Source organism: Astatotilapia calliptera, chromosome 20, assembly GCF_964374335.1.
Source record: "Astatotilapia calliptera chromosome 20, fAstCal68.1, whole genome shotgun sequence".
NCBI classification, from domain to species: domain Eukaryota; kingdom Metazoa; phylum Chordata; class Actinopteri; order Cichliformes; family Cichlidae; genus Astatotilapia; species Astatotilapia calliptera.
The window spans coordinates 29,543,339-29,571,307 of NC_137441.1; the positions used below are offsets into that span (position 1 = coordinate 29,543,339).

General features: G+C 42.0%; 3 protein-coding genes across 4 annotated transcripts; 2 read left to right on the forward strand and 1 right to left on the reverse strand.

Annotated features, from left to right (window-relative positions):
- Positions 1-361: 361 nt before the first annotated feature.
- LOC145422913 (uncharacterized) lies at positions 362-3,505 on the reverse strand. The gene is made up of 4 exons (XM_080294899.1): positions 3,157-3,505; positions 1,044-1,189; positions 749-967; positions 362-665 (listed from the first exon to the last, which is right to left on the reverse strand). The coding sequence occupies exons 2-4, from the start codon at positions 1,177-1,179 to the stop codon at positions 523-525; spliced, it is 498 nt and encodes a 165-aa protein (XP_080151025.1). The 5' UTR covers positions 1,180-1,189; positions 3,157-3,505; the 3' UTR covers positions 362-522.
- A 1,093-nt stretch (positions 3,506-4,598) lies between these two features.
- amt (aminomethyltransferase) lies at positions 4,599-15,628 on the forward strand. The gene is made up of 9 exons (XM_026154593.2): positions 4,599-4,866; positions 6,155-6,322; positions 6,601-6,681; positions 10,359-10,490; positions 10,570-10,648; positions 10,939-11,084; positions 12,996-13,176; positions 13,564-13,719; positions 14,066-15,628. Exons 1-9 carry the CDS (start codon positions 4,729-4,731, stop codon positions 14,239-14,241), a joined length of 1,257 nt encoding a protein of 418 aa, XP_026010378.2. The 5' UTR covers positions 4,599-4,728; the 3' UTR covers positions 14,242-15,628.
- Positions 15,629-18,135: 2,507 nt separating this feature from the next.
- ifrd2 (interferon-related developmental regulator 2) lies at positions 18,136-27,719 on the forward strand. 2 transcript variants are annotated; one of them, XM_080294901.1, is made up of 13 exons: positions 18,136-18,614; positions 19,196-19,252; positions 23,089-23,205; positions 23,390-23,474; positions 23,610-23,734; positions 23,935-24,092; positions 24,316-24,369; positions 24,490-24,668; positions 24,802-24,910; positions 25,018-25,152; positions 25,294-25,422; positions 26,241-26,333; positions 26,455-27,719. In XM_080294901.1, the coding sequence occupies exons 1-13, from the start codon at positions 18,572-18,574 to the stop codon at positions 26,533-26,535; spliced, it is 1,365 nt and encodes a 454-aa protein (XP_080151027.1). In that variant the 5' UTR covers positions 18,136-18,571; the 3' UTR covers positions 26,536-27,719. The 2 variants fall into 2 exon arrangements, with proteins under 2 accessions (XP_080151027.1, XP_026009917.1); XM_026154132.2 differs by lacking the exon at positions 19,196-19,252 and having other exon boundaries at positions 18,148-18,614.
- Positions 27,720-27,969: the final 250 nt, after the last annotated feature.

The following is a 27,969-nucleotide window of genomic DNA, read 5'->3' on the forward strand; positions in this document are numbered from 1 at the left end:
CAGGCAGAGCCTAAGTGCTGTCACCAATCTTTGCATTTTGTTATTATCTCATGACACTTGTTTAATCAGCTACCATCTCGCCTATGGACTTTTTAATGTCTACAGTCTCAGATCAACACAGCCCTGCCCTCCAGCACTATCCACAGCAACCCCTCAACAGCAACATTGTACCCATCAGGTAAAACATCGGCTACGTTTGCTTTGCCTTGTTGCCCATATTAGATTCTTGATTAATGTGTGTTGTTGTTATTCAGCCTGGCTCAATGTGCCCCTTTTTAGCTTTAAGCATCCGCCCCTTTAAACCTCTCTGCACGGCCCTGGTCTGACATTATTTCAAGCAATGTGAGATCAACCACTTCCCTTCTGGCACACTGCCACCATTAAACAAAAGCTTTATTTAAAAGTCCTTCTCAAATAATCCTAGTAAGCCTAGAAGTTGTTTTTCAGAAAACTCCAATCTCATATTTCTACGGTAATAATCTGAAAACGCTGTCGGTGTTTTGTTTTCTGTGCATATCTTCCTCACGTCCCTCCTGTCGCTCTCTTGGCTGTCAGGTTGTGCCTGAGTGCGTGCAGCTCTTGGATCAGCAGTGACAGCTCTGTGGCTGCAGCCTCTTTTTCTCTCACCGCCTCCGTCAGCATCCGTATTGCGCCGCCCTGCTGGACTGGAAGAGGAGCAGCCAACAATAAATGTTTGCTTTTGTTTGCACATTTCTTTTATTTTTTTTCTATTTATTTTTTATCTCACCTAAGAAGTAAAAAATGAGTAACACTGTGAGCAGAAGCAAAGTGATGATAGCGCAGCCCATGGCATAGGCCCGGGATGAACTTGGCGTCAGCATGTCCTGCAGTCGGCTCTGCCAGGATTTGCTGCCTGGGTGGCCTCTTTGATTGGCAGCTGTCGTGTCGCAGGTGTAAATGTTCCCATTTGGCGAAGGTGTGTACACCGGACGAGGAGCCCTCATTCCTGAAATCGCATTTTGTCAGAGTCAGTGTTTTAATGCGTCATCGCACTGTGGATGGTGTGTTTGGGGTGATTTTACCTTTGTGGCTGTGCTCGGGGTGTGTTCGGTGGAGGTCGTTGATGGAATCGACAGAATGCAGCTCGATCTCGGTGAGATCTCTGTCGCTGACTCTGTAGAACTGAGGAGTGGTCTGGGTGGAAGAGGGCCTCGACATGTCTCCTTGTCTTGAGAGAAAAATCAGGAGGAAAATATGCTCACTGTTTGCTCCAAAAGGCTCAACTAATGAGCAATTCCTTTGTTGATCATTTAAATGAGAGGTGCTGCAATCTTGGAATAGTTCTGAAATGCAAAGAGAGGCTGTGCAATTTTAAAGTTCCATAATAATAATACATTTGAAGCTTGGGTCTGTAAAGATTATGTTTCTCTACCAGAGCTCTGTTCCTATGGAACAAGCTCAGACCTTAACTCAGTCATCAACCTTCATCTGTTCTCTCCCATAGTTTGTGTTTGGTTCTCATCTCTCTGTGCTCTCCATAAGGTGGCTTTACCGAAATCTCTTCCTGTTAAAACACAGATCTTCCTTCCTACTGTCACCTGCATGCTCACAGGGGATTATCTGATGTTTCCTTTCTAATATTGCTTTCCTTCTTGAAGTGAATGCTGCTGCGCGTTGGTGGTATGTAGGTAAATTTTAACTAAACTGATCTCAGTCACTGCCTTTGGAAAGTGGACCACAGCTGCATGAAAAAAGATTTTCATAAAATATGACCAAAAACATTGTACGATTTTTCAAGTCCTTAAAGTAGTAAAATAGGCCCAGATTAAGTAAGTGAAGCATTAGATTCAGACTGGGTTATTTATCAGTGAAAATGTGCCAGTATTACACAACTTTCAGTGAAGATTTTTAAGCCCTTGCTTTCAGTATCTGTAGATTGCTTTAATCCTACACACCATCTTGGAGGAATTTTATCCCATACAGAAAAGCTTTAGGATGTTGGTGGGATTCCTCGGATGCTCAATTCAGGAACATTTCTACTGGGTTAAGGTCAGGTCAGGACTTTGACTGCTCAAACCCCCAAAATTCATAACCCAGAGTTAGTTAAACTCCAGGGATATCACTCTGTCCAGTTAGGAAGCTTCAACCACGTCTGACAGTTTGCTCAGAAACATGTACATGAGTAACCCAATCAATGATATTGTGTGCTTCTCCTGTTCCTCCTGCTGGGTTGAAGCGCTTCTACAGCCATTTCCAGCTCTTCTTAAGTAACTGCATGTTACCTGGCATCTCCTCCACACTCTGGAGACTGTGCTGACCTGCAAACCTTTTTGTGATGGCATTTATGAAGGTGCCATCCCGGAGGAGCTAGATTACACATGTAGTCACAAGAACACTAGGAAAAAAAGCAAAACTAAAAAAAAAGGGATAAGGACAGAGAAAGAGTCTATAACATCTGCAAAACAATTCCTTTCTGGGGGTTGTCTTGTTTTTGCTTCTCTGGTGAATCTGTTGTCACTTTCAGTGAAAGGATTTGAAATGGATTCATAATGGTTTATACCTACTAAATGAACACACTGACATCCCTGAGGTTAAACAACACCACCCTCTTTCATGCTGTAGATAGGAGAATAATGTGTCAACCTTTACTCAAACACAACATTTGCTCCACAGAGGTTGTTAGAGAAGCCTTCAGTGGCTTAGATGCTATATCCTACATTGCTTTGTGACTTCCTGGACTATCACATGACTGGTTCTCCTGGTTTCTCTCATGCCACTGAAATTCCCAGTCTTTTTGGAGCCTGGTTAAATGAAATGAGGACACAGATACTAAATAAGTAAACACAGATTAGGTCTTTTTTGGAGGGAAGAAGTTTGTGATATATTCTGCTGGTGGAATAAAGCAGCAGGTGATGGCTCGGGGTATGAGGGTTGCCTATTTGAAGAGAAAACACACAGGTCAAATGGGCAGCTGATTAATCAGAGCTATTATTAAAGCTGGCTGCCTAACCGATAAAGGCACAGTGCTGCTTGAATTTCAGACAAGGGCCAAAGGATGTTTCTATCTAGAGACTAACATAATTCTAAGTGGGATACAGGATTTTATGAACCCACCTAAATAATGTAAACTCATGGACCTGAGCAGATTTCTTTTACTTTTTAAGTACAAAAAAGTAACATTTTCTTCTCACCTACCTTGTGTCACCATAAACAAATGCTGTGTTAGATTTTGTCTCTTCTCGTCAGTCACTCTTCTTGCTCCCCCAGTTCTCACACATCCAGACACTCGATGGCCAAAACATATGGCTGCACCCAGTGGCGCAGCAGTTAAATCAATTCAATCTCCCGATGGGTCTTTCAGGGGCCACACTGTGACAAAATAAATCCAAATAAACTCCCGTTCAATCCCAGCAGTAAAATCTTAATATTTTAAAGCCAAAGGGAAAGCGTAGATTTTTCCCAAGGGTCCTTCTGCTCCTGAGTGTCACTGAGCAACTGCAGGATGCCCCAGAGCCACCCCTCCTACTACTAACTATGTTTGTGTGTCTGATTTAGCCCACCCTAGTTTTTTTCACCCCTGCTCCAAGCATGCTTGTGCACACGCCCCAGCTTTCCAGGCCTTAAAGGCCTAAAATAGCAGAAGGAACACGGGGTTATTATTAGCTGCTCAGCCAAAAGGATGACTCAAAGATCTGGGTGGAGGGCATGATGGGGGTACAGAGGGATAAACACACTCATAAATACTCACAAGGACAAATATCACAGTCTGGCAGCTTCACCTGGCCAAAATATCCTCTCAAGTGTGAGAATCAAGAATGGATGCTGTAGTGTGTACGTAGAGGGTGGAGTAACTGTGTGTCATGCTAAACTGAATGCTGATAAAGGATGTTAGGCTCATTATGAAAAATCATCAAAATGTGCTTTGAAAACAATGAAAGCAATGGCTCAATGGGGCCCATTTAATATCCTCTCTGTTTCTTTCATTCTTGATCATTGAACAAGAGCAAAAAATCTGCATAGTCTTCAGATTCAATGCTTTTTTTTTTCAGGCTTTTCTTCGCTAGTTATGCTAAAAGATTTTTGGTATTGAATAAAAATATTGACACTGCACGAGGCTCTGAAAATCAGGTTTTACTTTATGTGAGAGCAGAAACACTCCAGAGCTAAACATTTCCACATTTATTAAACTGAGCTGATATACATATAATAATTTTTATTTTGAATTTAGTCTCCCAAAGAAAGAGAACTTTAAGGATTTGTTGTTTATGTGTAAAACAACAGAATTTCATGAAGCTGATGTAAACAAATGTTTTTTTAAATTATTTTATTTTATTTTATGAATGAAGTGGGAAGCCAGTAATATCTCAGGTAACACCCACATTGTGTTTTCTTTTATAAGATTGAGCGTGATTCGCTGAACCAACCAGCAAACGTCTGCGCGCCAGCGGTCCAATAACTACATAACCCACAAGTCCTTGCAGCTAATCGTTGCGCTTCATGTGGTTTTGCTAGGTGAGCGCACGCACACTGCACTGAAGAGTTTAGAAGCACAGCGGAACTTTTGTCTCACTGTCCTTGTCACTCTTTCTGTTCCTCATTGTACTACCACAATGTTATCTTTTATGTGATCCCTGTTTTACTTGACTGTATGTCTATAATGTGATAAATAAAGTTTAAAAAAAAAAAAAAAAAAAAAAGCACAGCGGAAGTGTTACCCCGTCAGGAGCAGCGAGAGTGAGTGCTGAATTTAGCGGGGACTCAGGTGTCATGATGTGGGCTCGGTTGACGGTTGGAGCCGGGGCTTCGGGGCTCGGGTTGCGGGCTGCAGGGGACGGTTTGCTGCGGTTCGTTGGAGCTGGATGTGCGGGGAGGAGGCAGCAACAGAGCCGGGCTGCCAGCACAGAGGTAAGCAGAGCCGTGAACTTCAGTCCTTGCAAGTGTGCCAAAGGCTTTTGGCATCAGACTTCACACGCACCTTTTGTTGTTATGAGTTATTTATCTATTTGCTGAATTTTCACTCATTTCATTTGTCACGTGTTCAATATTACTTATTAATTTTTTTTTAAACTCTAACTTTGGTCCTGTGGTATTTTAATCCTACTTTATAAGACTTTAAAGGACAATTTCAGGCCTGTAACTCACGTACTTTAATGAGATTTAAATGATATTTTTGATTGACTCGCTGAAGAAATCTTGCTCTATTATTGTTACTGCCTACTGTGTGTGTCTTTAGTCCTGTCTACCTCCCCTCACCCCCAACAGGTCACCTCAGAGGCCTGCCTGGTTCTTCCTGTTAAAAAGGACTTTTAACTTTCCACTGCCGCCAAGTGCTTGCTCATTGGGGGGTTGGTATGATTGTCTGATTGTTGAGGTTTCTCTTTATTGCTGTAGGGGTTCACCTTACAATATAAAGCTCCTTGAGGTGACTGTTGTGATAAGGGTTAAGGCGCTGTATTAATAAAACTGAGTTGAATTAATACAGTATTAACATGTGAGTTTGTGACAGCAATGGCTCGCCCATGCACACATAATGTATATCTGTCCCTGCAGAGTGGCCCTCCCCCCCTGCCTGCTTCACTTCACTGAGCTGCACAAAATGGCTTTATTAAAACCACGAGGGACTGACTCTGCAGTACTGTCAGCAAGGTTTAACGCAGGGCCAACTTACCCTTTCATCCATCTTTTTACTCCTTCATGACATCCCTATGCTTTTGTAGGTTTGTATGCAAAGAGGGTTTGGGTCAAAACAGTTGATCAATATAGGATCAGTCTTGTTCTTTCACTTTCAAGTACAAAGCAGTATAAATCCACAACGACTTAGGAGTATATGGGTCTGCAACCAGAGCAGCCACATGCCTTCGGTTTGTTTGCAGTAACGGCTGACTGTGGACAGTTTGGAAAGGTGCAGACACACTCTGTCCCACAATGCGTTGCTGTGGCTGATAAGCCCACCTTCAGCTGGTTCAAAGGTCAGACTGAAGAGAGCACGAGAGAGAGGCCTATCAGCTGAGCTGTCTATTAATCAAAGATGTGTTGTTATTATGTTCCTGCTCACTGTGTTATTTGCAGAACATGCTAAACTACTAAACCTTTTAGAAACACTTTAATAGATTTAATAGCATGCAAGAACTCAGCAGTCACAGTATTTCATCTGTGGACTTTCACTACAAGCCTGATGTTTTCTTTTCCCCAGACTGCCTTGAAGAAGACTCCACTATTTGACTTCCACAGGGGGCAGGGGGGAAAGATGGTGGAGTTTGCAGGCTGGAGTATGCCCGTTCAGTATAAAGACAGTCACATTGCCTCTCACATGCACACCAGAGAGCACTGCTCCATCTTTGATGTCAGTCACATGTTGCAGGTGAGGCATGCGCTCTTAAACATGGGTGCAGATTTCAAGTAGAGCATCGCAACTTGGATTTGAGACTTTCTGAGATATTCTGCTGTAAATATTGGGAGCAGAGTGTGACCCCTGTGTCAAGCAATGTGTGTGTCAAGTGAAGAAATGTATGTGTTAGTCACATCATGGCAGAGTAAAAATGTCTAGTGTCTGGCTGTTGTTTTTATCCACCACCCAACTCTCCAGGAAACTGCTGCTGTTAAAGATTTAATTACAGACTTTTTGTTTTTCTCTGTCAGACCAACATCCACGGCAAAGACGGGGTGAAGTTTATGGAGTCACTGGTGGTGGCAGACATCGCAGAACTCAAGGACAACCAGGTAACGATTTAACGTTAACCAGGCCCGGCCCTAACCAATCTGGCGCCCTAGGCAAGATTTTAGGTGGTGCCCCCCTACATCGGCAGTGTAGTGTATGTACTCACAAGAAACCGAATAGCTTTGTCTTTGACCTTTTTTTTTTTTTTTTTTACTTAAAGAAAGCAAATTCACAATCAGAATAATTAACAAGATAAAAAAAATATATGAATAAATAAATGAATACAAAAAATAAAAAATGAATATATGAAATACAATAAATTTCATTTATTTATTTATTTTTTTCACACTTGGTACAACAGATCAAACAAACCAACCACACTTTCTATCAATAAAGCACTACAACCATGTGTGAAAAGGAGCAGGAAGAAGAAAATATTCTTATTAAACCCCGCCCCCTATCTACATTCCAACTTATATTACAAGTGGGCACCAAAAATCAGGGAACAAACTAATATTAACATTTCTCTCCGGTCCTAACCCAAACCAAACAACAAATATACCACTCCACATAGTAACAAGGAGAAAAATAAAATTAAATAAATAAAACAAAAAATTATAATGGATCCATTTTCAATGAACTCCAATTTCATTCGCATTCTTCATATTGAGTTATCGTTTTAAGCATGTAACACTTTTTAAAACAATGTAAACTTATACAATTCTTTAAATTATAATGAAGAGAGTTCCACAGTCGTATACCCCTAACGGTTGGACTCCTTAATCTTTGTGTAGTCCTAGCTAACTGATGCTTAAAATAAAATTTCCTTCTGCTATCTTCTCCCCCTGAACACATTAAAAATACTCTTTGTAACTTAAAGGGCAAAATATTATTTTTAGCCTTAAACATAATTAATAGTGTCCGTAATTTCACTAAATCTCCTAATTTTAATCATTTTGATTTTATAAATAATTTATTTGTATGTTCTCTATATTTAACGTTATGGATCATTCGTATCACTTTCTTCTGTAATAAGTTTAGAGGTTTTATAGTATTCTCATATGTATTCCCCCAAACTTCAACACAGTAACTAAAATATGAGAAAAACAATGAAAAATATAAAATGCGCATTGTTTTATGATCTAATAAATCTCTTAAATTTCCCAAAATATAAATGCTTTTGACCATCTTCTTTCTAATATACTCAATATGAGATTTCCACGTCAAATTTTCATCTACTATTACACCCAAAAAACGAAATTTCTCCTCCTCTTCTTTTCTCTTTTTTCTTCCATGGGCACCTGACAGTTTTGGCCGTTTTGACATCTTGTGTTGATTTTTTTGATGTGGTGACGTCCAAAAGGAACCATAATACGGGAAGGGAGGGGGCGCACCGTGCGGGGAGGGGGGGGCGTAATGTTGTAACAAATAATATTTCTATTAAATAAGCTTTACTTTGCATTTTAATTAACGTGGGATTATTTTTTGTATTTAGAAATAATAGTACCAACTTTTTTTTTTCTTCAACATTTGTGGCACTGGCGTGGCGCCCCCTGATGGACGGCGCCCTTAGCATTTGCCTATACGGCCTATGCCACGGGCCGGCCCTGACGTTAACCATTGTTTCGTTTTAAAACTGCTTTTACTGACTTTTTGTTCACTTTGAGGCAAGTGAGGGGAAGCTGTGAACACAAAACTAGCAGATCAGACATGTTGACTTTAATCAATTTTTTTTTCCTTCCAAAAATATAATCGTCTGGTGCTGAGCAGGCAGTGTACACAGTTTATACTGAGAGGGTTTCCTCTAAATCACCTGCCGGTTGTATTTAGAGACAAACAATGAGACTGTATCCACTGCAGCATGAGGGCATCAGTTCACTCTTGTTGTGTGAATGATTATAAAGGATATATCTTTAATCAACTTAAAAAACATATTCAAACATGTACATACATGTACATACATGTATGTATACACACAGGGCTGCACATAAGTGGTCCGCAGGTGCGCATGCGCTTTCAAAATAAAAGACGCGCACCAGATAAGAAGTTGCAACGCGCGTTTGCGTACATAAGATTTTTTGGAGGAGGACAGACATTTGTTTAGCACTCTTAAAGATGTCGAAGAAGCAAGCTCCTTTTAATCAATTACTTTGGTGTTCCTCCACCTCCAAAGAAATGTCAGCAGGAGTCCGAACCGCAAAAGAAGCACGTATTCTCGGAAAAGTGGTTGCAGGAGGTGAGCTGGCTTCAAACAAATGATGAACGCACTGAGATGCGGTGCAGAATATGCCGTGTAAGTCTCACTCTAGTGGACAAAAACAGTGCCTTTTATATAATATAAAAGGCACCACTTTTCCGAGAATACGCGCTTATTTTGCGATAAGTCAGAGAGAATTCATGACGATGTTTATGTGAAGCGTAGTTTGGATCTTCTTTTGCTGCTGGTTCAGTCAATATTGTTTGGAGAAAGAGATAAAAACCTGCAGCTTCAGAATGTAGCGCAAACGCAAAGCGCGGACCCGCTGACACATCACTGACACTTTCAGCCCCGGCCGTGCCCGTGCCGTCGGGTGAGAAAGGCGACATCTCACTGATTCTGATGTTTCGGTGGCTGCCTGCTTTTTGTTCAGAGTCTGTGTACCTGCTCTCATTTACTGTTTAAGCTGTTTGGTGGTTGTTGAAAATTTTGTGAGGTTTAACCTGAGATTTTGGCGTTTCTGGCAAAATACATTTATATTTAAAAATCGATTCAGATTTTAATGAATCGATATCACGTTATCCAAGCTAGAATCTATTTTAATCGATAAATTGGTAATTAAAACCCACCCCTAGTTCCAAGATCTGCGTGAGCACCCAACTGCGTCCAAGTTTCAACCATCTAACTCAGGGGTGGGCAATTCCAGGCCCTGAGGGCCGGTGTCCTGCAGGTTTTAGATCTCGCCTTGGGTCAGCACACCTGAATCACGTGATTAGTTCGTTACCAGGCCTCTGGAGAACTTCAGGACATATTGAGGAGCTAATTTAGCCATTTAAATCAGCTGTGTTGGTTCAAGGACACATCTAAAATGTGCAGGGACACCGGCCCTCGAGGCCTGGAGTTGCCCACCCCTGATCTAGCTGTTGACTTGAGGTGAAGTTGAAGAATTTGCACATAGTCCTCATTCTTCATTATTCAAACTATTTTGTGTAATGTACTAGTGTCACTGCTAGTAAAGCCTCACCTTTACTCCTCCAAACGTACCTCCTGTCATTGTGGCCAAAAAAGCTTTTCTTGTCTGACCATAAAACTTTTTCTTGTCCATGTGAACAGCTGCAAATTCCATTCAAGCTTGAAGATGCTGATTTTGGAGTGTGTGCTTCTTTCTTAATTGGTACCCTTTTAGTTCACAGCGACGTAAAACCTCACTGTGGACAGTGATGATGGCGTTCCAGCAGTATACAGTTATACAGGCTTGAGTCCTTGTGGTTCCTGGATTGTTTGTCTTTCCTTCAGTTGTTTGAACTGATGATCTTGGAATCTGCAGTTGTTTAGAAATGGCCCCAAGAGACCTTCCCAGCTTGTCTAAATCTGAAGTTTCTCTTAAGGCATCTTCACTGAGTTGGGTTTTCAGTTATTCTGAGTATTGGCTAATCCAGTGAGTGCAAGAGAGACTTAAAGATGAGAAACTTAACATAAACACGATGTCCACAGTGTCCTTTTTTCTGTTTCCTTCATTTCCTTTCTTGCCTCACCTCCAAGGGCACGTTGACCCTCTTCACTAATGAGAAAGGTGGGATTATTGATGACCTCATTGTGACAAAGACGGACCAGGGCTACCTCTACGTTGTCTCCAATGCCGGCTGTGCTGACAAGGACTCTGTTCATATGAAGGTGAATTCAAGAAAAGTATGTAGCAAAGAGACCGAGATTTAAAAAGCATCTGATGTGTGTGGGTGTGTTTTGTTTTCAGGCCAGACTGGCAGAGTTCAAATATGCAGGTTCTGATGTGGATCTGGAGTTTCTTGATTGCGCACTGATTGCTGTGCAAGGTAGAATATTTGTGTGACAGTCCGCCTTCTTTTTCTTTTCATCGGTGCTCTTACTATAGTCTTCATCACTTCCTTTCCTTTATACTTCTCTTCCTGCTTCCTTTTCATCTTAATTTACTTTCCTCTGGTTTTGCTTTCCCTCATTTGCTCTTTCTCTGTCCATCTATGAATTTTGGCTATTGCTTCTGATTTTTTTTTATTTTTTTATTTTTTTTTTCCTTTTCTTTTTGAACTCCTGCAGTTTAGGTGTTTCAGATCTTGCAGATAAGAATTTATTTGCATGTCTCCAGGTCCCACTATGTCTCAGGTGCTCCAGGCGGGATTGAAGGAGGACCTCAGTAAGCTAACTTTCATGACCTCTGCCCTGGCCACAGTGTTCGGTGTCCCTGACTGCAGACTAACTCGATGTGGATACACTGGAGAGGACGGGGTGGAGGTGAGCACATATGTGTGTGCTTGCAGGTTCTTTCATGCTTCGGGACAACTAGTTTTGTATTATAACTTGTGTTTAATGGACAGTGTTTTTATTTAAAAAAAAAAAAAAAAAAAGCTATACTGGCAAGCAGTTCTGTGGGGTCCCACGCCTCTCTGCTGGCCCTGTCCCCCATCACTCCCTCTGACAACCAAAAGCCCATGCAAGTCCTCGAATGTCCGTTATTGCCTGGACAGTGTGTTATTTCTTTCTAACCTCGGTGTGTAACTCTTATTAGGCCTGGTCTTTAGTGAGCTAACCACTGGGACTTGTGCAAAAGCCCACACTCTCAGATACAGTGCCATTTATGGAAAAGAGTGCAGCTCTAAAAGAGGCATATGTGACCTATCGAAACCACAAATGCAAAACCAAATGTTAGGCCAAAGTCAAAAGGCTGTGGACTAACTACTCTGTATCCTGCCATTGTTGATTCACAAGTTGTCTTTTTAAAAAAAAAAAAAAAAAAAAAAGATTAGTTACTTGCTGATATGCACCCGCTCAAAAAGGAAGAACCTGTTTCATATGAATGATCTACTAAAAGAAGTGAATTTTTTTTTTTTTTTTTTTTTTTTTTTTTTTTTTTTTAAGGGAACTGCAGGTCCTTGAAGGGTAATACAGTTTGAAGCTGGAGGATCTCTATATAAATATCCGCGATAAGCTAGGTTCCCTAACTTTCAGTAGCTGTTGAAAGGATAAAGTTGTGGTATATCAGTGGTTAGAAATACCATTATTACTTTAGGATTAGTTTAACACAAAGTTAGTGCTGATCCGGGACCATTGCTGGAGTCACAGTGCGCAGCATCAAGGTCCTTTCATATTGGCGGCAGCATGTGCTGCTAATGCTAGCTAAAAGGCAAGGATCCGGAATTTGTTGCGCTGGCTGCTGAGCTCTGTGGGTTTTTGCAGCAGCTCTACTTGTACTAGATGCACCTGCTCCTTGTCGTTTCTATCTCTGACACACAAATCTTTTTACACATACAAATCCTGATTTACAAGTAAAAAATATTTATGACCACAATTTGAGCCCATAGAGGCGGCTTAAACATTTGACGAACAAGTTAAAGTTTGCTGGTTTTTGTGTCCAGGAGGAGACACAAATCTCTTTGAGTTTGTGTCAGGAAGCTGATTCTGCTGTTTGAAAAAATAAATAAAAAATCTGACAAATAAAACAGAGAGGTACCTGCTGTGGTGACCCCCTTGTGAATAAGGGAGCAGCTGACAACAGCTTCTTAATATGTAATCAACATCCTGAAGTAGGCTTAATACACTTGCACTTATTCGGGCATTCATTTGATGCAAATCATGTTTGAGGAAACGTCGTCTCTGCAAACTGCTGCTTTGATTGTTAACAACAAGATTCAGTTTAATTTTTGGTGCCATCAGCTGTAGATCTGCCTGGTTTCTTGTAGCTAGAGCGCCATCTAGTTCTGCTATATCGTTTTCCAAGACAAAAAGACTCCTCAATGTCTTGTTCCAGAAATTCTTACTCAAAACATCCAGAAACCTTATTGTGAGCACTTAATCTAGAAAATGTTTTCTGTTGGCTGAATTACAGCAGCCAGCTGTATCACTCAATACAATAAAGAGATTGTGTAATTGAAGGTTTGCATCCTGTGAAGCTTTCATTACACAAGCTAGCTGCACGTCTTTTGATTGGCACATATAAAATAGTTCCTACATTGACTGACACACACACCTGTGTGGCTGACAGATCTGTAATAAACTTCTCCAAAACTGGTATAAATTGCACTATGTATCATGACATGCGTAGATGTAATCTTGAGGTGAAATTTGTAATTCTCTGAACTTTATTGACATTAAAGGTACTTGGATAAAGACGTGGCTCTACAGTTTGCCTGTGTCTCTGTGTGTCAGATCTCCGTCCCTGCGTCCAGAGTGGTGGAGCTGACGGAGAAGCTACTGACCAACAGTGAGGTGAAGCTGGCCGGGCTGGGAGCTAGGGACAGCCTACGACTGGAGGCGGGGCTTTGTCTTTATGGCAATGACATCGATGAGACCACTACACCTGTGGAGGCCACGCTTGTCTGGACCATAGGTTGGGGTTTAATTTTTTTGGTCGTTTATTCTTTTTTTCTAACGGCTGCTTTTGTGTGAGGCTGTCATGAAACTTGTGATTTAAAAACATTTAAATTATTTTGTTTTTATTTGCCACTTAATAAGCAGCTGTCGACTAAGGCGTCACTCAAAGGTAAACGTTCTTCTGATTGGTCTCCGAAGGCGAGAAGCAGCACATGTGTTAGGATCTTTTCCTAATAGTGTCACAATTGCATACCAATTAGATACCACCATCTGATAATTTGGAATTGCACATAAGATTTTTATTTCCTTTTTTAAATTTTTATTAGAGGATCCCAGATGTTGTTGTGCACGCCTGCCTTTTCATTCAGTCTGTCAACGAACTCTGCTGGTGTCTCACACACAGGAAAGCGCAGACGCCAGGCCAAAGATTTTCCCGGTGCTGACATCATCATACCTCAGATCAAAGCCAAGACAGCCAGGAAGAGAGTGGGTCTGGTGTCCACCGGCCCCCCAGTCCGGCAGCACACCCCTATTCTCAGCCCTGATGGAAAGGTCATAGGTCAGAATGTGCCAAAGTGCAAACAGACATAAAAACATACCCCCCCCCCCAAACAATTATGAGAGTATTGTTGTTTGCCACGGTATCTGTTATGATGTTGCCAATTGGGGTCTCCAGACTCAGACATTTTCAAATCTTACATGTTAGGGCTTTAAAATAGATACGATCGCAATGTTTGTATTTCTGTGGTATCATATCAAATGTCAGTGAGATGATTGTTAAGTGTTTCTTCACACGCTGCATGATTGCAGACATGACAGTGCCTGTCATATAGAAATAAATGACTGAAAAAAAACTGTACAACAGGATTTCCTTGGAAAGACAAATTCCTTTGTGTTTTGTACAGGTGAGGTGACCAGCGGCTGCCCCTCTCCTTGCCTGAAAAAGAACATTGCCATGGGTTACGTGGATGCGGCATTCGCCAAAAATGGAACAGCCATCCAGGTCGAGGTCAGGAAAAAGGCAGTGCCGGCCACCGTCAGCAAGATGCCCTTTGTGCCCACCAAGTACTATACTGGTTAGGAGAGACACTTTTATAGCGAGTATAGGTGCTGCTGAGCGTTCCTTCAAACGATCCCGTATTTGCCAGCACTGCCCCTTCATTCTTAGCTCACTATTTAAAATGTACAAACCTTCACTGGTGAGTCCAACAGAGGAAAAATTAGTCCAAAAATTACTACTGACTATTGATCGGTCACAAATATATTAAGTTTAAAGTACTCAGTGTTCATATTCAGTCACCAGGGCTGCTGCTTTGAGAATGGACATTATAGGAGCTCATGTAGAAAACAGGGTGTCCAGATGACCCTCTTCATAATGTATTGCAAAGCATTTTTATCCCTTGTCCCCCCCGTCCCACGTATTAAGAGTGTGTCCCACATTTTGATTGGCTCTGCAGGATGTGCATGTCTATAAAGTCTGGCTTGTAATCAAACTGTCTGAAGACAGCAGGGAAGGCCTTATATTCAAGTGGAAGTTAGTCCCACTTAGAGTCATGTAGCTCTGCCCATCAGGGAAAGATGATTTTTCGGAAATGTGATGGAAACTGCCACAAAGAAAATTATTATGTTAAACTGGGAAATTCAATTTGTCCAGCTAAAAAGTTCCACATCGTCTCGTTTTTTTTTTTTTTTTTTTGGGATCGGGTCACCCTACATAGAAAGACTTTGCACAGACTGCCAGTCCTTATTTAATAATTCAGTATTATGCATGCATCAGGTTAAGAAATTCATGGTGCACTAACATGGGTTCCCCTGCGGATGATGGGGCTGAGACATTGTTCACGTTGTTCTGAGACCAAGTTATTTTGGATTTTTTTTTGTTTGTTTAATGAAATACTTTGTCGCACTTTAATTTTTCCAGTGGGAGTAACAAAGATGTAAACACTAGCATTTCACTTTTTATTGCTAACAAAACATGAAATCATTTCAGTTTGTCACTGTTGGACCAAAACAGAAACTGCACACTTGTGAATGTTATAAACCAAATTTCCAGTGACCATGGTTTTATAAAATGCCTGATTTGTAAACAGTGGCGACTTGTTGTCCTTCAATGCAAAATGTCTCTGTCTGAAGTGTTGTAGTTTTTACTTTGCTTTTTTACTCTTGGTTTGGTGATTCATAAAGAAATCTTAAGATAAAAACACTTTGCACCTGGGCAACATGTGGTACAAGACTAACTTGAAAAGATGTTAATTGTAATTGTTTTCTGTCTGCTTCTAATGAAATTTTAATTATCAAATGGGACACTGTCTTATGACTTATGTATGTCTGCAAAACTACTGACTCTTAGGTTCTCTTGAGTATTTGCTGTGAGTTTGTACTAATACTTGGACTAATTATGGAGTTTTTGTAAACATTTTCTATTGATATGAGGTCTCTTCTTTAATAAAGGTGATTTTTGTTCAGTCCTCTTCTGTCAACTTCAACACCCTTTGTCCAGAATATCCATTAATCCATTAGTTCATAACATATTCCCCCAGTACAACTAGTAGAAAATACTAGTTGGTCCCTATAAATATAGCTCGGCATTTAAGTCCGGCCTAGGCAACCGGGGTGCAACGTAGAAAAACAAAGATAAGGAAAATAAAAATAAGGAAAATAAAAATAAGGTAAAAAAAACACACGAGAAAAAACTAATACGGGTTTCCACAAAAATCATCCCAAAACGACCACTATTTTCTTTAAAGCAAAATGATATTTATTTACAACGCAAGGCGCCAAACTATTTACAACGGGGGGGGAAAAAGATCGCGACCATGACATACAGAAACACAGGGCTTAAATACATAGAAGGAGCAATCAGGGAATGGACCACAGGAGGGAAACACAGCCGGGGCAAATTAGAACTAACGAGACAAGGAAACGTAAACTGAACACACTAAGATGACACAGACTTTCAAAGTAAAGTAGGAAACACATAACAGTCACGCAAAAACAACACATTACCAACGCCAAATCGTCAATCCCGGAGGAGCACCTAGACACTCACATCCACACACAATTACGGTCACAGCCGTAACACCCCCTTACCCAAGAATTAACATTAACCCCAAAATGTTTAATTCAAGGAAACACCCAAAAAAACAAACATTTAAAACATACAACCCCAACGAAAAATGTTTGTTCCATGTCCAGCCCATACGGCACCGGCCACCGTCCCGCAGGCGACGCTGATGACTGGACGGGTCCTCCAGTGGAAACGGAAAACCGGAGCGGGCCCTCGGATCCTCCAGCGAAGACAAACGAAGCCGATGAAGGCTGGAGCGGTCCCTCGGACACTCCAGCGAAGGCGGATGAAGGCTGGAGCGGTCCCACGGACCCTCCAGCAGACGACGAAGGCTGGGGCGGTCCCTCGGATCCTCCAGCGACGGTGGATGAAGGCTGGAGCGGTCCCACGGACCCTCCAGCAGACGACGAAGGCTGGGGCGGTCCCTCGGATCCTCCAGCGACGGTGGATGAAGGCTGGAGCGGTCCCACGGACCCTCCAGCAGACGACGAAGGCTGAGGCGGTCCCTCGGACCCCCCAGCGAAGGCAAATGAAGACCGAAGCGGTCCCTCGGACCCCCCAGCGAAGGCAAATGAAGACTGAAGCGGTCCCACGGACCCTCCAGCGGAGGCAGATGAAACCGATGGAGGCTGGAGCGGTCCCCCTGACCCTCCAGCAGACGACGAAGGCTGAGGCGGTCCCTCGGACCCCCCAGCGAAGGCAAATGAAGACCGAAGCGGTCCCACGGACCCTCCAGCGGAGGCAGATGAAACTGATGGAGGCCGGAGCGGTCCCCCTGACCCTCCAGCAGACGACGAAGGCTGAGGCGGTCCCTCGGACCCCCCAGCGAAGGCGGATGAAGGCTGGAGCGGTCCCACGGACCCTCCAGCGACGGCGGACGGCTGAAGCGGTCCTCGGACCCCACAGTGATTGGACGAGCCCCCATATGTTACACCCCGGCCTAGGCAACCGGGGTGCAACGTAGAAAAACAAAGATAAGGAAAATAAAAATAAGGAAAATAAAAATAAGGTAAAAAAAACACACGAGAAAAAACTAATACGGGTTTCCACAAAAATCATCCCAAAACGACCACTATTTTCTTTAAAGCAAAATGATATTTATTTACAACGCAAGGCGCCAAACTATTTACAACGGGGGGGGAAAAAGATCGCGACCATGACATACAGAAACACAGGGCTTAAATACATAGAAGGAGCAATCAGGGAATGGACCACAGGAGGGAAACACAGCCGGGGCAAATTAGAACTAACGAGACAAGGAAACGTAAACTGAACACACTAAGATGACACAGACTTTCAAAGTAAAGTAGGAAACACATAACAGTCACGCAAAAACAACACATTACCAACGCCAAATCGTCAATCCCGGAGGAGCACCTAGACACTCACATCCACACACAATTACGGTCACAGCCGTAACACCTGTTATGCACAGGTCCATCTAAGCCTTGCCTCTCTTTGTTTTTAAACCATGGTTTAAAGACAAAGTTAGCGGTTCCCCCCCCTCAAGCTCTGTATCCTGTATTTATTGTTAGTGCCACCATCTCCAAATGTCAGGTCTCGATACTGTGTTGTGAATAATACCCAAATCAGATACAGTAAAAGATTTAAATTCAAGATTACATTGGTAAAATGTTCATCTCCAAGCATGAGTCTGGAGGGATGTAAATGTGTTTTCCCCAAATTCGACTCATGGCTCACACCTTTGAATCAATAAAACACGATTAAAGGCGAGCCGTTTGGTATGAAAACCCCAGAAATTCCAACTTCAGTTCAAAACAAATGCATGACTCAATTTATTTAATCATATCAAGTCCACAAAGGAACTTCATTTACGACGTGTGACGTTGGCTTTACACGTAACCGGAAAGGAGGGACTTTAACTGAACAAACCTGGCAACCCCGGCTGCCGGTTTTATCAGTAGCTACTGAGGGGAAGATGGTGGACTTGGCGACTACAGCGTGCTCAAAACTCCGTCCCAAACGCTTTGAAAAATACTTACCATCTCACCCTAATATTAGATATAGATTACCCGGGGAAAATCATAGATAATACACCGGGGCAGCTGCTAAAGACAGCCACTTTTCCGCCAACAGACAACTCTTTATTCATAGACTGAAGAAAGCGAAAAGTTACGGAACGTGGTGTTGGTTGGTGATCGTAACGGAGGCTAGCCAGCGATAACACGAAAGCAAGTGGCTTAAAAACCATCAACAACCCCCCTAACCCTTGTAAATACGAACAGGCTGCAGTTCCTGCTGTTTTCACGCCCGTCGTTCAAATCCTTGAGCTAGCTAACCTCAGCTAGCTTTGTTGTGAAACGGAGGATCAAAGCTGCTCGAAATGCCGCGGAATAAGACGGGGAAACGTGGCTCCGGTAAGCCGGGTAAGTAGCAATAGCAGCCATGCTAACTCGAGCTCAAGCAGGAATATAAGGGAATAGAAGTCTGAATACGGTTTGAACAGATCTAGCAGTACACTTGGAAGAAAGACTAGCAGTTTGAAGCAGGGGTATTTTTGCCATATGGAATAGACGCTAACAGACGGGCAGCCTGTTGCTTCCTAACTTTAGCATGCGAGTTGTTTTGGACCCTGTCGTGCACATCCATGTGGGTATAATCAGTGCTACAGCTTAGCAGTGCAGTCTGCATTTTCTTGGCGTTAATGCTAAAGTCAGTTTGACACTCTAATAAGCGCGAGGAGCGGTCCAGGAAAGCTTGATGCATTTTTAATAGCTGCAGACTTCTGCATTGAGAATTATTATTTAAGCTCATTTACATATGAATGCATCAATAAATGCAAAAAGAGGTTGCAATACAGAAGTGAATGCCCGTTTTTCATGTTTTCTTCTCCATCATGGCCATTCTTGCATTACATTCACCTTCCCCTCCGTTCATGAACCTGTCCACTGCTCTTGCTCCAAATATACAATCTATTTCAACCATCCGTTCATTCCATCATGTCCAGGCTCTCTCCGTCAGGAGGTTCTTCAGCTGCAGCTGTCGACAAAGGCGTCACTCAAAGGTAACTCCTCTGATTCTTGACTCCCGACCCCAGCTTCTACATCTGGTTCTAACCTTGTCCAGAAGCTCTTGAACCTCATGATAGTGCATGCAGCAAATCAAACGACCATGTCGTTGTCGTCTATTCCAGCTGCACTCTTCCTTCTGCGTGCCTTGGCTGTTCACTTTAATAAGATGTAGCAGTTATATCTGAATGTTCTCATTCTTTGTGTGCACGTCTCACGTGAACACCATGCACTTGTCCTGGCTTTAAGGCAAGATTAAAAGATAGACATTACAGAAGTATGAATGTCATCTAATGACTTTGGACCTTTTCATCCACCCGTCCTGCTGCACTTACAGGTGTTTGGTTTATTTATTTTAAAAAAACTTTTCTTGTTTTATCACCATCTACTCTGATCTTGAACTGGAATTTTTCCTCTTCTTACCTGCACTAATACCATAAACAATTATTTGTTGCTTCCTGTGCGACTATGTCATGTGTAAGCAATGTCAGGTCAGCGTGACATTCTGGACGCTGAGTTAAAGTCACTGGTGACACATTGCTCTATGTGGCAATCCCTAACTTACTGTCACATGTTCCTTATTAACACATAATATAATCATGTTAATGTTTGAGCTTCCTTTGAAACCCAAAGCTTTCTGCAAACTTTAATGTACGGGATGGATGGACGGGGAGAATTTCAGTGTAAATTTTTGAAGTTGTTTAATTTATGCAGGATAACAGGATTTAAAGTTATGAGCCACAGTTCAGCAATAATCCCCAGCTGGTAGAAACATGGGGAAACCAAGTATTTTACATGCTGGTCCAAAGTGTAAGTGTGGCTAAAGGAAGAATCCCAGATTACAGAGGATAGGCTTAAGAAAAGAAGAAGGAGAACCAAAGCATTTCATTATCTTTGGGAAGAGGCCAACAGGGGCAGAAACAAGAATCACGTGTATTGTCAGTATTTAGCTTTATTCAGATAATTCAGTAGTACAGCGTTTTAAATAATCGACTTAAAAATAGTGCGAAGCTGACAATATGTAGATATAAATATCATTAAAATGACTTATTTGCCAGGGAAAAGGCAAGTACAGTGCTAACAGGATGGGGCCCAGGATACAACCTTGTGGAACACCTCATATTATTCAGTTGATGATGGATAATTGTGAGAAATGACTGACAAAGTCCTATGTGAGAGAGATACAAAGACAACCTTTTAAAGCAATCTTTAACCTCTCAAGCAATAAATGATTGTGAATGGAGACAGCACTGACAACCAGCAGTACCAGTAGAGAATACTTCTACATATTCCAGTAGAAACAGACTATTTAAACTCTAAAAACAGTAGTTTTTGTTATCGATGCAGATTTATGCATCGGTTTCCTGCAACACTCCGCGTGGTGTGGTATTTTAAGTTGAAGAATTTAGTTTTCCTTCAGGGTCTGTTTCTGGATGACTTCAAATAGGCCTTGCAGTTTTAGAACAAGCGCTGACGGTGAGAAAAATAGATGTCTGAATATTAGCTGTGCTGCTTGACTTCTCCAACTGTAGGGGTAGTGATCCATTCAGATGTTTAGCAAAGTGCCTGCAAGGAGAATGCAGGTTAATTTAGCCGTTGGAGTCCTATGTCCTCCATCTATAGCATGTGGGCTTTTTAAAAAGCTCCCACCTCCTCGGCTCGAATCTGTCAGCAGAGCCTTATTTCCAAGTGGCCGACCAACTGCTGGAGCCGTGTGAGTGACTGCTACATAAGCATAAAGTGGCAATGTGGAGAGGACACGTGAGTCCTGGCGGGGAGCTCACACTTCACTAACTGAGCTGTGTGTGGGCAGGCCTGCGTAGGAAGGTGTGGAGCTCTGTGTAACCAGTGAAGTGACCAGCAGTTCAAGGATGGTGACTGGGAAACTGCCGACTGATATTGGCCCACAGAGTGTGTTATCTCAGCTACCAACAGTATGTTTGCCTCGGGCCATTCTGTCAGAGTAATCAGAACATCACATAAGGAAAGCGCACTTCAAGGAACGCTGTTTCGATCATCGTCTTTTTTTCTGAATTTACATTTTTTCCTGTATTTCCTCATGTGTTGTTTCACAATTATTTAAAAGAAAAGAGTTATATGATTATTAACTATTAAGTAGAGAGCAGTTGTTGCTAGGAATCATGAACCGATTCTTGGTAGAGACATTTGGTGTAGTGGCAATAATACCTGCTACGCTCAAATATTGTTGCTCGTACTGTTTCCAGAGCCTTTAAATGATGGATAGGAATTAATCAGCAATGATGACAAAGGAATTAAGCAGTGCTTGGCTTGTGAATACAGGTAAGAAACTCTGTAAAGGAAAGGTAAAACTTAAGATCTGACAACAGTGGCTCAACAACTGAGTCCACTCCAGTCAAATGGCTGAACTTTAGCCTAGTTTACACTCTTTACTCTGAGGTCAAACATGGTCCTAGTTTCTTTTCATTTCTTTTTATCTGGGAAAACAGGTGGAAATAACTACAAGATATTGCAAAATGTGTCAACAAAGTTTGTGTATTTGCTGTGCTTTTGTGTTTGGTATTGAACAGAATGGAGTGATTTTCCTATTTCGAATTGCTCCAACACCGGTGACCTTTGGGCTACCCCAGCTGTCCTGTTTGACCTCGACACGAACACCTAAACACACGCATACTCGCGCACACACAGTCTGACCGTTCTGGATCCCACACACTGAATGAACGAATAAATGAAAACCACACTGGTCTTCAGTAATCCCAACAACAGTAGAAAGTCCTGAGCCAGCAGGAGTGTTAGCTTAGCTCGGCATGCCTCACTCTTAGCCCTTCTCATACACACACGGCAGAGCTGTGTGGAAACAGAACATCTGGCGCTAATAAACAAATAAAAGATGACGGAGCATTACCTAACGGAAAATCCTTGAGTTATCTGGTGTTTGCTGTGGTTAGAGACTTCATAGTATCATGTTATCCTAATGGAGCACTTTTCTGTGGAACATTCGGCTTACTTGTCATTTAGTAGAATAGGAGGCTGCTTGGTGTGATGCACTTTTTCACTTTCCTTGTGTTTTGTTTATTTATTTTTTTATATTCCACTGCAGCATGTCATTACATTTTTGGCTCCTTTCTCTTGGTTTGTGTGTTGTTGTTATTTATTTGTTTTTAATTTAAAAAAAAAAAAAAGATTCCTAATATGCAGCAGATGTAAGGTGGTCTTAAAAAACCGAGCATAAAAGAAAAATGCTTGAAAACATTTTTTTCTTTGCTATACCATGTGCATACAAATGAAGAGATTCTGACCACTAAAGTCAGACTGAAATATTTAGCATTGAATTTTTTTGTTCCACTGAATCTAACACCGTTCTGGTGTTTGTGCGAGTTTGGCTGCTTTCTGGTGTTTATGGAAAAGTCGAAGAATTACGCAGCTTTTTTCAACTATCACAGATGTGTTTGGGTTTGTTTTTTTCCTGTTAGTTTGGTAAGCTTCACACTAAGAGGAAGTTGTGCTAACAGGTAATATAAGTGATGTGTTACTCAACACGTCCTGCTGCCTTGGTAAATGGCAGAACAGGTTTCAGTTTTACTGTAATGTTTTTTTTGCATATGATTGGAAGTGAGCTGCTTATAGTGACATAAGAGGGCCTCAGTGTCATCCAGATCTTCTTTAATCATATAATAATTGGGAGCGCTAATCAAAAGGTTTGGGCTAACTTCTGTTGTGTTTTATAACAAAAAGAAAAAAGGAGTTATGTTAGACATTAAAGCATCAGTGTATACAGTTTCCATCCATCTTCTTCCAAATATAAATCCTTTTGCTCTGCTGTTTTTTCTTATTTTATCTTTTCCGTCTCCAGGTGCTAAAAATGGAGTAAAGGGAGAGGCGGCAGCCAGCGATGATGAGCTGACGTCGGACGTTCTCAGCCACTACAGCAGTGCCAGCGAGAGCACCTCGGTGGTGGAAGAGGGCACGGGTAAATACACTACACAATTCATTCCCTCTGCATGTGCATTCAGTCTGGGTTAGGACCATTATTTCCTAATTGATTTGCCACTAAACGATCTGTGTATCTGTGGCCGGAGTCTCCAGTCAAAACTTCAAACAGTTGCCTTTTAATGCAGTCGTATCAGTTTTCTGTGTTGTTTGATCTGACACAGGAAGTGAGCAGGTGGATGAGCAAACTGCCCAGGAAGAAACGGAAGACAAACTCAAACTGTGTATAGACAACCTGACTGATAAGAGGTGAGAAACATTTTTTTTATTTTTTAAATCAATCAAGAAGTGTGAAGAAAGCAAAATGAGCATGCAATGGCATTATTAACTGCAAAAAAAATGGCTTCAACACCTTTTGTTGTTGTTTTCTTCCTCATGTCTTAGTGCAAAGACTCGTCTAGCTGCTCTTGAGTCGTTGCGACAGGCCTTCTCCTCCAGAGTGCTGTACGACTTCCTGACAGAGAGGCGCCTCACCATCAGTGACTGCCTGGAAAGGAGCCTCAGAAAAGGTAATGCAAAACAACACGAATGGGTCTGGATTGTTTCAGTTAATCTTGCTTTCTGTTAACCTGTTGATGCCACTTTGTAGAAATTCAAAAGATTTATGAAAACTGTGTTTGTTTGTTTGTTTTTTTTAAATGGAACGAAAGCGTGAGAATGATTTAAAAACTGCAGGTACTGATGAAACTTTTTCTCCTCGTGTGTCCAGGCAGCGGGGAGGAGAAGGCGGCGTCGGCCACGGTTTTTGCTCTGCTCTGCATTCAGCTGGGGGGCGGAGACGAGGCGGAGGAGGGCTTCAAAATGCTTCGCCCGCCTCTCACGGCCACCTTGAGTGACAGCAGTGCCAGCATAGCAGCTCGCCAGAGTGTGAGTAATCACATGAAATTTGTGAACGTTAATGCAGATCTGGATTTAGGATGGCCTATTCGGAGGGGGGAGGGGTGTTTTTTATTTTCTGCTTAAATGTTATCTGCATGATTTAGATTCTAACCAAGCCCAGATTGTGTTAGGATCACACATGAAGTGTCGCTGTCTGTCCTCAGATGCTTGTGTGTTAGTTTGACCGTTGTTACATCTGTGTCCCCGTTAGTGTGCCAGGACTCTGGGGATGTGCTGCTATGTCTCATCTGCTGAAGATGGAGAGGTGAGAACACTTTGTAGCTTATCAGTTTAATTCTAAGAAGCATAAGCTGGACGTTTTCAGAGTAAAAGAAAAAGACTTAAATAACTTATGCTGTTATGCATTGATGTTACCTCCTCACAGGACTTAATCAAGTCATTGGCTCTTCTGGAGAGTGTGTTCATGTCTTCGTACCCTAATGGAGAGGGAGTTCTGCCCACACCAAAACCTGGAAGTGCAGGTCTGCACACTGCTGCCCTGCAGGCCTGGTCACTGCTGGTCACCATCTGTCCCACTTCTAGACTGACTGTGCTGCTCAGCCAGTGAGTAAAACAACCTTCTTATGGCATCTTCTGTTATGACTGGCAACTGACTTTAGTTTTAAACTGAGAGGCGACAGCAGTAGTATCTAGCAGTGTAGCTAATTGGTAATCGTATGCCTCTTTCTTGCTGTAGTCACCTCCCTAAACTACAGGCGTGTCTTCAGAGCAGCGATGTGAACTACAGAATCGCAGTAGGAGAGACCATCGCCCTGCTGGTGGAGCTGGGGCGAGAGATAGACGAGGTACACACCTGAACAATAAGAACAGACAAGTACACTCACTTACAGGCGTATAGGTTTAAACGTCTCCTGTGTTAGTGCACTACATATTTGCGTGTGAATGTCTGCAGGAGTTTGAGGTGGAGGACGGTGAAAGTCTGTGTGAATGCCTGAAGAGTTTGGCCACAGACGGCAACAAGCACAGAGCCAAGAACGACAGAAGGAAACAACGCTCCATCTTCAGAGAGGTGCTGCATTACATAGAGGTATGTTATCTCATGTTGAAGCCGTGTAAAGACTGACAAATGTTTTTAGGTGCCCGATGTTCTGTTTTAAGTTGCTGAGTAGCTTTCTTCAACATCGCTTTACCCACATCTGAGCTTCTCACTTCTCATTTCTTTCTCCAGAACGAGGACTTCACAGAAGAGAAAATCAGGTTTGGAGTGGAGAACGTTTACATTGACAGCTGGGTGAGGAGAAGGATCTACGACGCCTTCAAAGAGATCCTCGAGTCTGGAGTCAGAGACCATCTGCAGGTGAGGAAACGGAACAAAATGCCTTCGTCTTTATCATTGATCACCAGAGTGGGCTTGTTTCCATACAGCCTCATTTACTGCCGCTGCTCGGTGCTTTCTGTCTCTTCAGTCTTGTCTTCTGTCATATCTTGCACCGACTGCAGAAAACAAAAACCTGAAGTTGAGTGGGAAGACTGGTACTGGCTGCTCAGCCAGCAGGCTGCGAGGATACCAAATGTAATTTTGTGTGGAGGATATGCCAGTCGGCACACAATGAGCACACCTACACACGAGCCGCTTGTGTGGGCAAATCCCACTGCCTCTGTTAGGTTTATTTAGGGCAAATAAGCTATGAAATGATGCACAAACACTCTGAACTAAATGATCCAATGTTTAAAGTGACGCCTCTACTGAAAAAATCCACTAGAATGAGATACTATACCTTTAAGAAGGCATGACGTGGTACTTAATTTAGTAAGTTTAATGTTTTGTTGTTTTGTTTTTTTTAACTGGATTTTTTAAGATGCCTTTTGTATGTACCCTCCACTTGTGGTACAGGTGAGAGTTGCATATAAGTGGGACTTGTCAAGTGAAAGGTTGCTGGTTTGATTCCAGCTAGAGATACAAATCCCAGGAAGGGCATCCGGCATAAAACTGCCAAATCAAACAGGCGGAGCTCCCCGCTCTCACGACTCCTTGTAGCAAGGGAGCTGCCAAAAATAGCTTTGTTTATGGAATAAAACATACATTTATTGCCCATCCTCCTGCATTGCAGTCTGCATAGCATAAATGCAACAAAGGAAAATCGGTTTTATCGTCTAATTTTTGTTTTGGTGCAGTTCAACCAACTACTGAGAGACATCTTTGGCCTTGGCCCACCACTCATCCTGGACGCTGCGGTCAAAGGCAACAAGATCTCACGGTTTGAGAAGGTAACAGCAGCTTCTGCTGAAACAATCTGACCTCTGCCTTTGAGTATTTTCTTTAAAAATGTAGCGTTTGAAATGACCGGTGTGTGATTACGACCTTGCTTTTATTTTTTGGCTTAAACAGCATCTTTTCAACTCGGCTGCCTTCAAAGCCAGAACTAAACAGAGGAACAAGGTCCGGGACAAACGTGCCGATGTCATGTAAGAGCACGGCCACAATGAAGAAACCGAGGAACTCCTTTCATGGATACAACGTGATGCCTTCAGCTCTTCGCAAGCATACACTCAGCAAACAGGGTTATTTTTGTTTGTTTGTTCGTTTTTTTGCCACTTGTGCTCTTCACATGCAGTGTCATTCTCCAAATTTAAGGCGGCCAGCGTTTATTCTCAGTTTGCGGAGGACAGGTCCCGATGTTCTTTCAAATCAGGCGCCGGCTTTGCTGCCATAGCGTTTCTGATTCTCCACAGTGAACATGAGCTGTGAAACAAAGCAGAACTTCCTTTCAGTGGGATTATAATGACTCAATTCAGTGCAAATACAGAGGAAAAGGTAAAATCTCACTTACAGAGTCACACTCAGTTCAATCTGTTTTCCTGTCATCTGACCGGTGAGGCAGGTATTTTACATTTTGATACCTATGGTCCCATTTAATATCTTAACCTATCCAATAATGAACTGATGTTAAAAGAGCCAAGGACGTATTCTGGAAAAACACTGCCTCGCTACATTTCAGCTGCCAAACCAGAAACTAACTTTACAAACAATGCAACCTAAAGGAAAATGTGTGTGGTGTTTTGTGGGGGGGTGTGTTTTATTGGAAATTCATTCAATCATGACAATTGAAAATTAAAAAGGGAAAAAAAGGGGGGGGGGGAAAAATCAAATAAGAGGTAATATTGTCATGTTTGTATTCATATTTTTTTTGGAGTTGTATTTCATTTTAACCATTTATAGTGAAGAATTGTATTTTAATAATAATTTATTAAAGGGGACATAATGTGTGTGGTTTTTTAAGACTTAAAAAAAATACTACAACTTGTTTACAGACAGAATTATTGGATAAAGATGGTAAAATGAATCTGCTGCCTCTTTTTTTTTTTTTTTTTTTCCCTTGTATTTTTGTTGCAGGTTGGTGACTCATACCATCTATCCATGTGTATGTACTGTAGATAAAGTGAAGATTGGGGTTTATGGAGATATGTGTTTATAAAATGTTGGCTGATAACATACACACCACTAATCAAAGCTGCTGATGAGTGAGCAGTTTGGGTTTCTAAAGGGTCAAAGCCAACAGGTTTGACCCCTCACCCTGGATAAAAGTTATGATCTCACCAAACTCTTATCGGTGCTTCTTGACAAAAGTTTGAATAAAGAGAATTTAAGCACTCTGTTTTCTCCTAAGTTCATAAAGTTACATCAGAAAGGAGGTCTAGTTTCTGCCCGGAAACATGATATTTAGCGGATTTAAGTGTTAGTGTGAGCACAGGTGCTTTACATGAAAATCCTAAAATATGTGAAATTATTGTAATTTAAGCTCTAATTACCTTTAAGAATAATTTTCCAAGCATAGTAATTGTACAGTGTAGTTTGGCCAAGTTTAGTCTGTGTTTTCAGAAAGAAAACACCTCATTAATCATG

What these genes read in the sequence shown, in the direction of transcription:
- LOC145422913 (XM_080294899.1), bottom strand. Translation starts at nt 1,179, where the DNA reads ATGTCGAGGCCCTCTTCCACCCAGACCACTCCTCAGTTCTACAGAGTC. An exon ending in CCCCGAGCACAGCCACAAAG is followed by an intron (nt 968 to 1,043) that starts GTAAAATCACCC and finishes ATGCGATTTCAG; the next exon opens with GAATGAGGGCTCCTCGTCCG. An exon ending in ACTCATTTTTTACTTCTTAG is followed by an intron (nt 666 to 748) that starts GTGAGATAAAAA and finishes CTCCTCTTCCAG; the next exon opens with TCCAGCAGGGCGGCGCAATA.
- amt (XM_026154593.2), top strand. Translation starts at nt 4,729, where the DNA reads ATGATGTGGGCTCGGTTGACGGTTGGAGCCGGGGCTTCGGGGCTCGGG. An exon ending in GCCGGGCTGCCAGCACAGAG is followed by an intron (nt 4,867 to 6,154) that starts GTAAGCAGAGCC and finishes TCTTTTCCCCAG; the next exon opens with ACTGCCTTGAAGAAGACTCC. An exon ending in ATGTCAGTCACATGTTGCAG is followed by an intron (nt 6,323 to 6,600) that starts GTGAGGCATGCG and finishes TTTCTCTGTCAG; the next exon opens with ACCAACATCCACGGCAAAGA.
- ifrd2 (XM_080294901.1), top strand. Translation starts at nt 18,572, where the DNA reads ATGCCGCGGAATAAGACGGGGAAACGTGGCTCCGGTAAGCCGG. An exon ending in TGGGGCGAGAGATAGACGAG is followed by an intron (nt 24,911 to 25,017) that starts GTACACACCTGA and finishes GAATGTCTGCAG; the next exon opens with GAGTTTGAGGTGGAGGACGG. An exon ending in GAGTCAGAGACCATCTGCAG is followed by an intron (nt 25,423 to 26,240) that starts GTGAGGAAACGG and finishes GTTTTGGTGCAG; the next exon opens with TTCAACCAACTACTGAGAGA.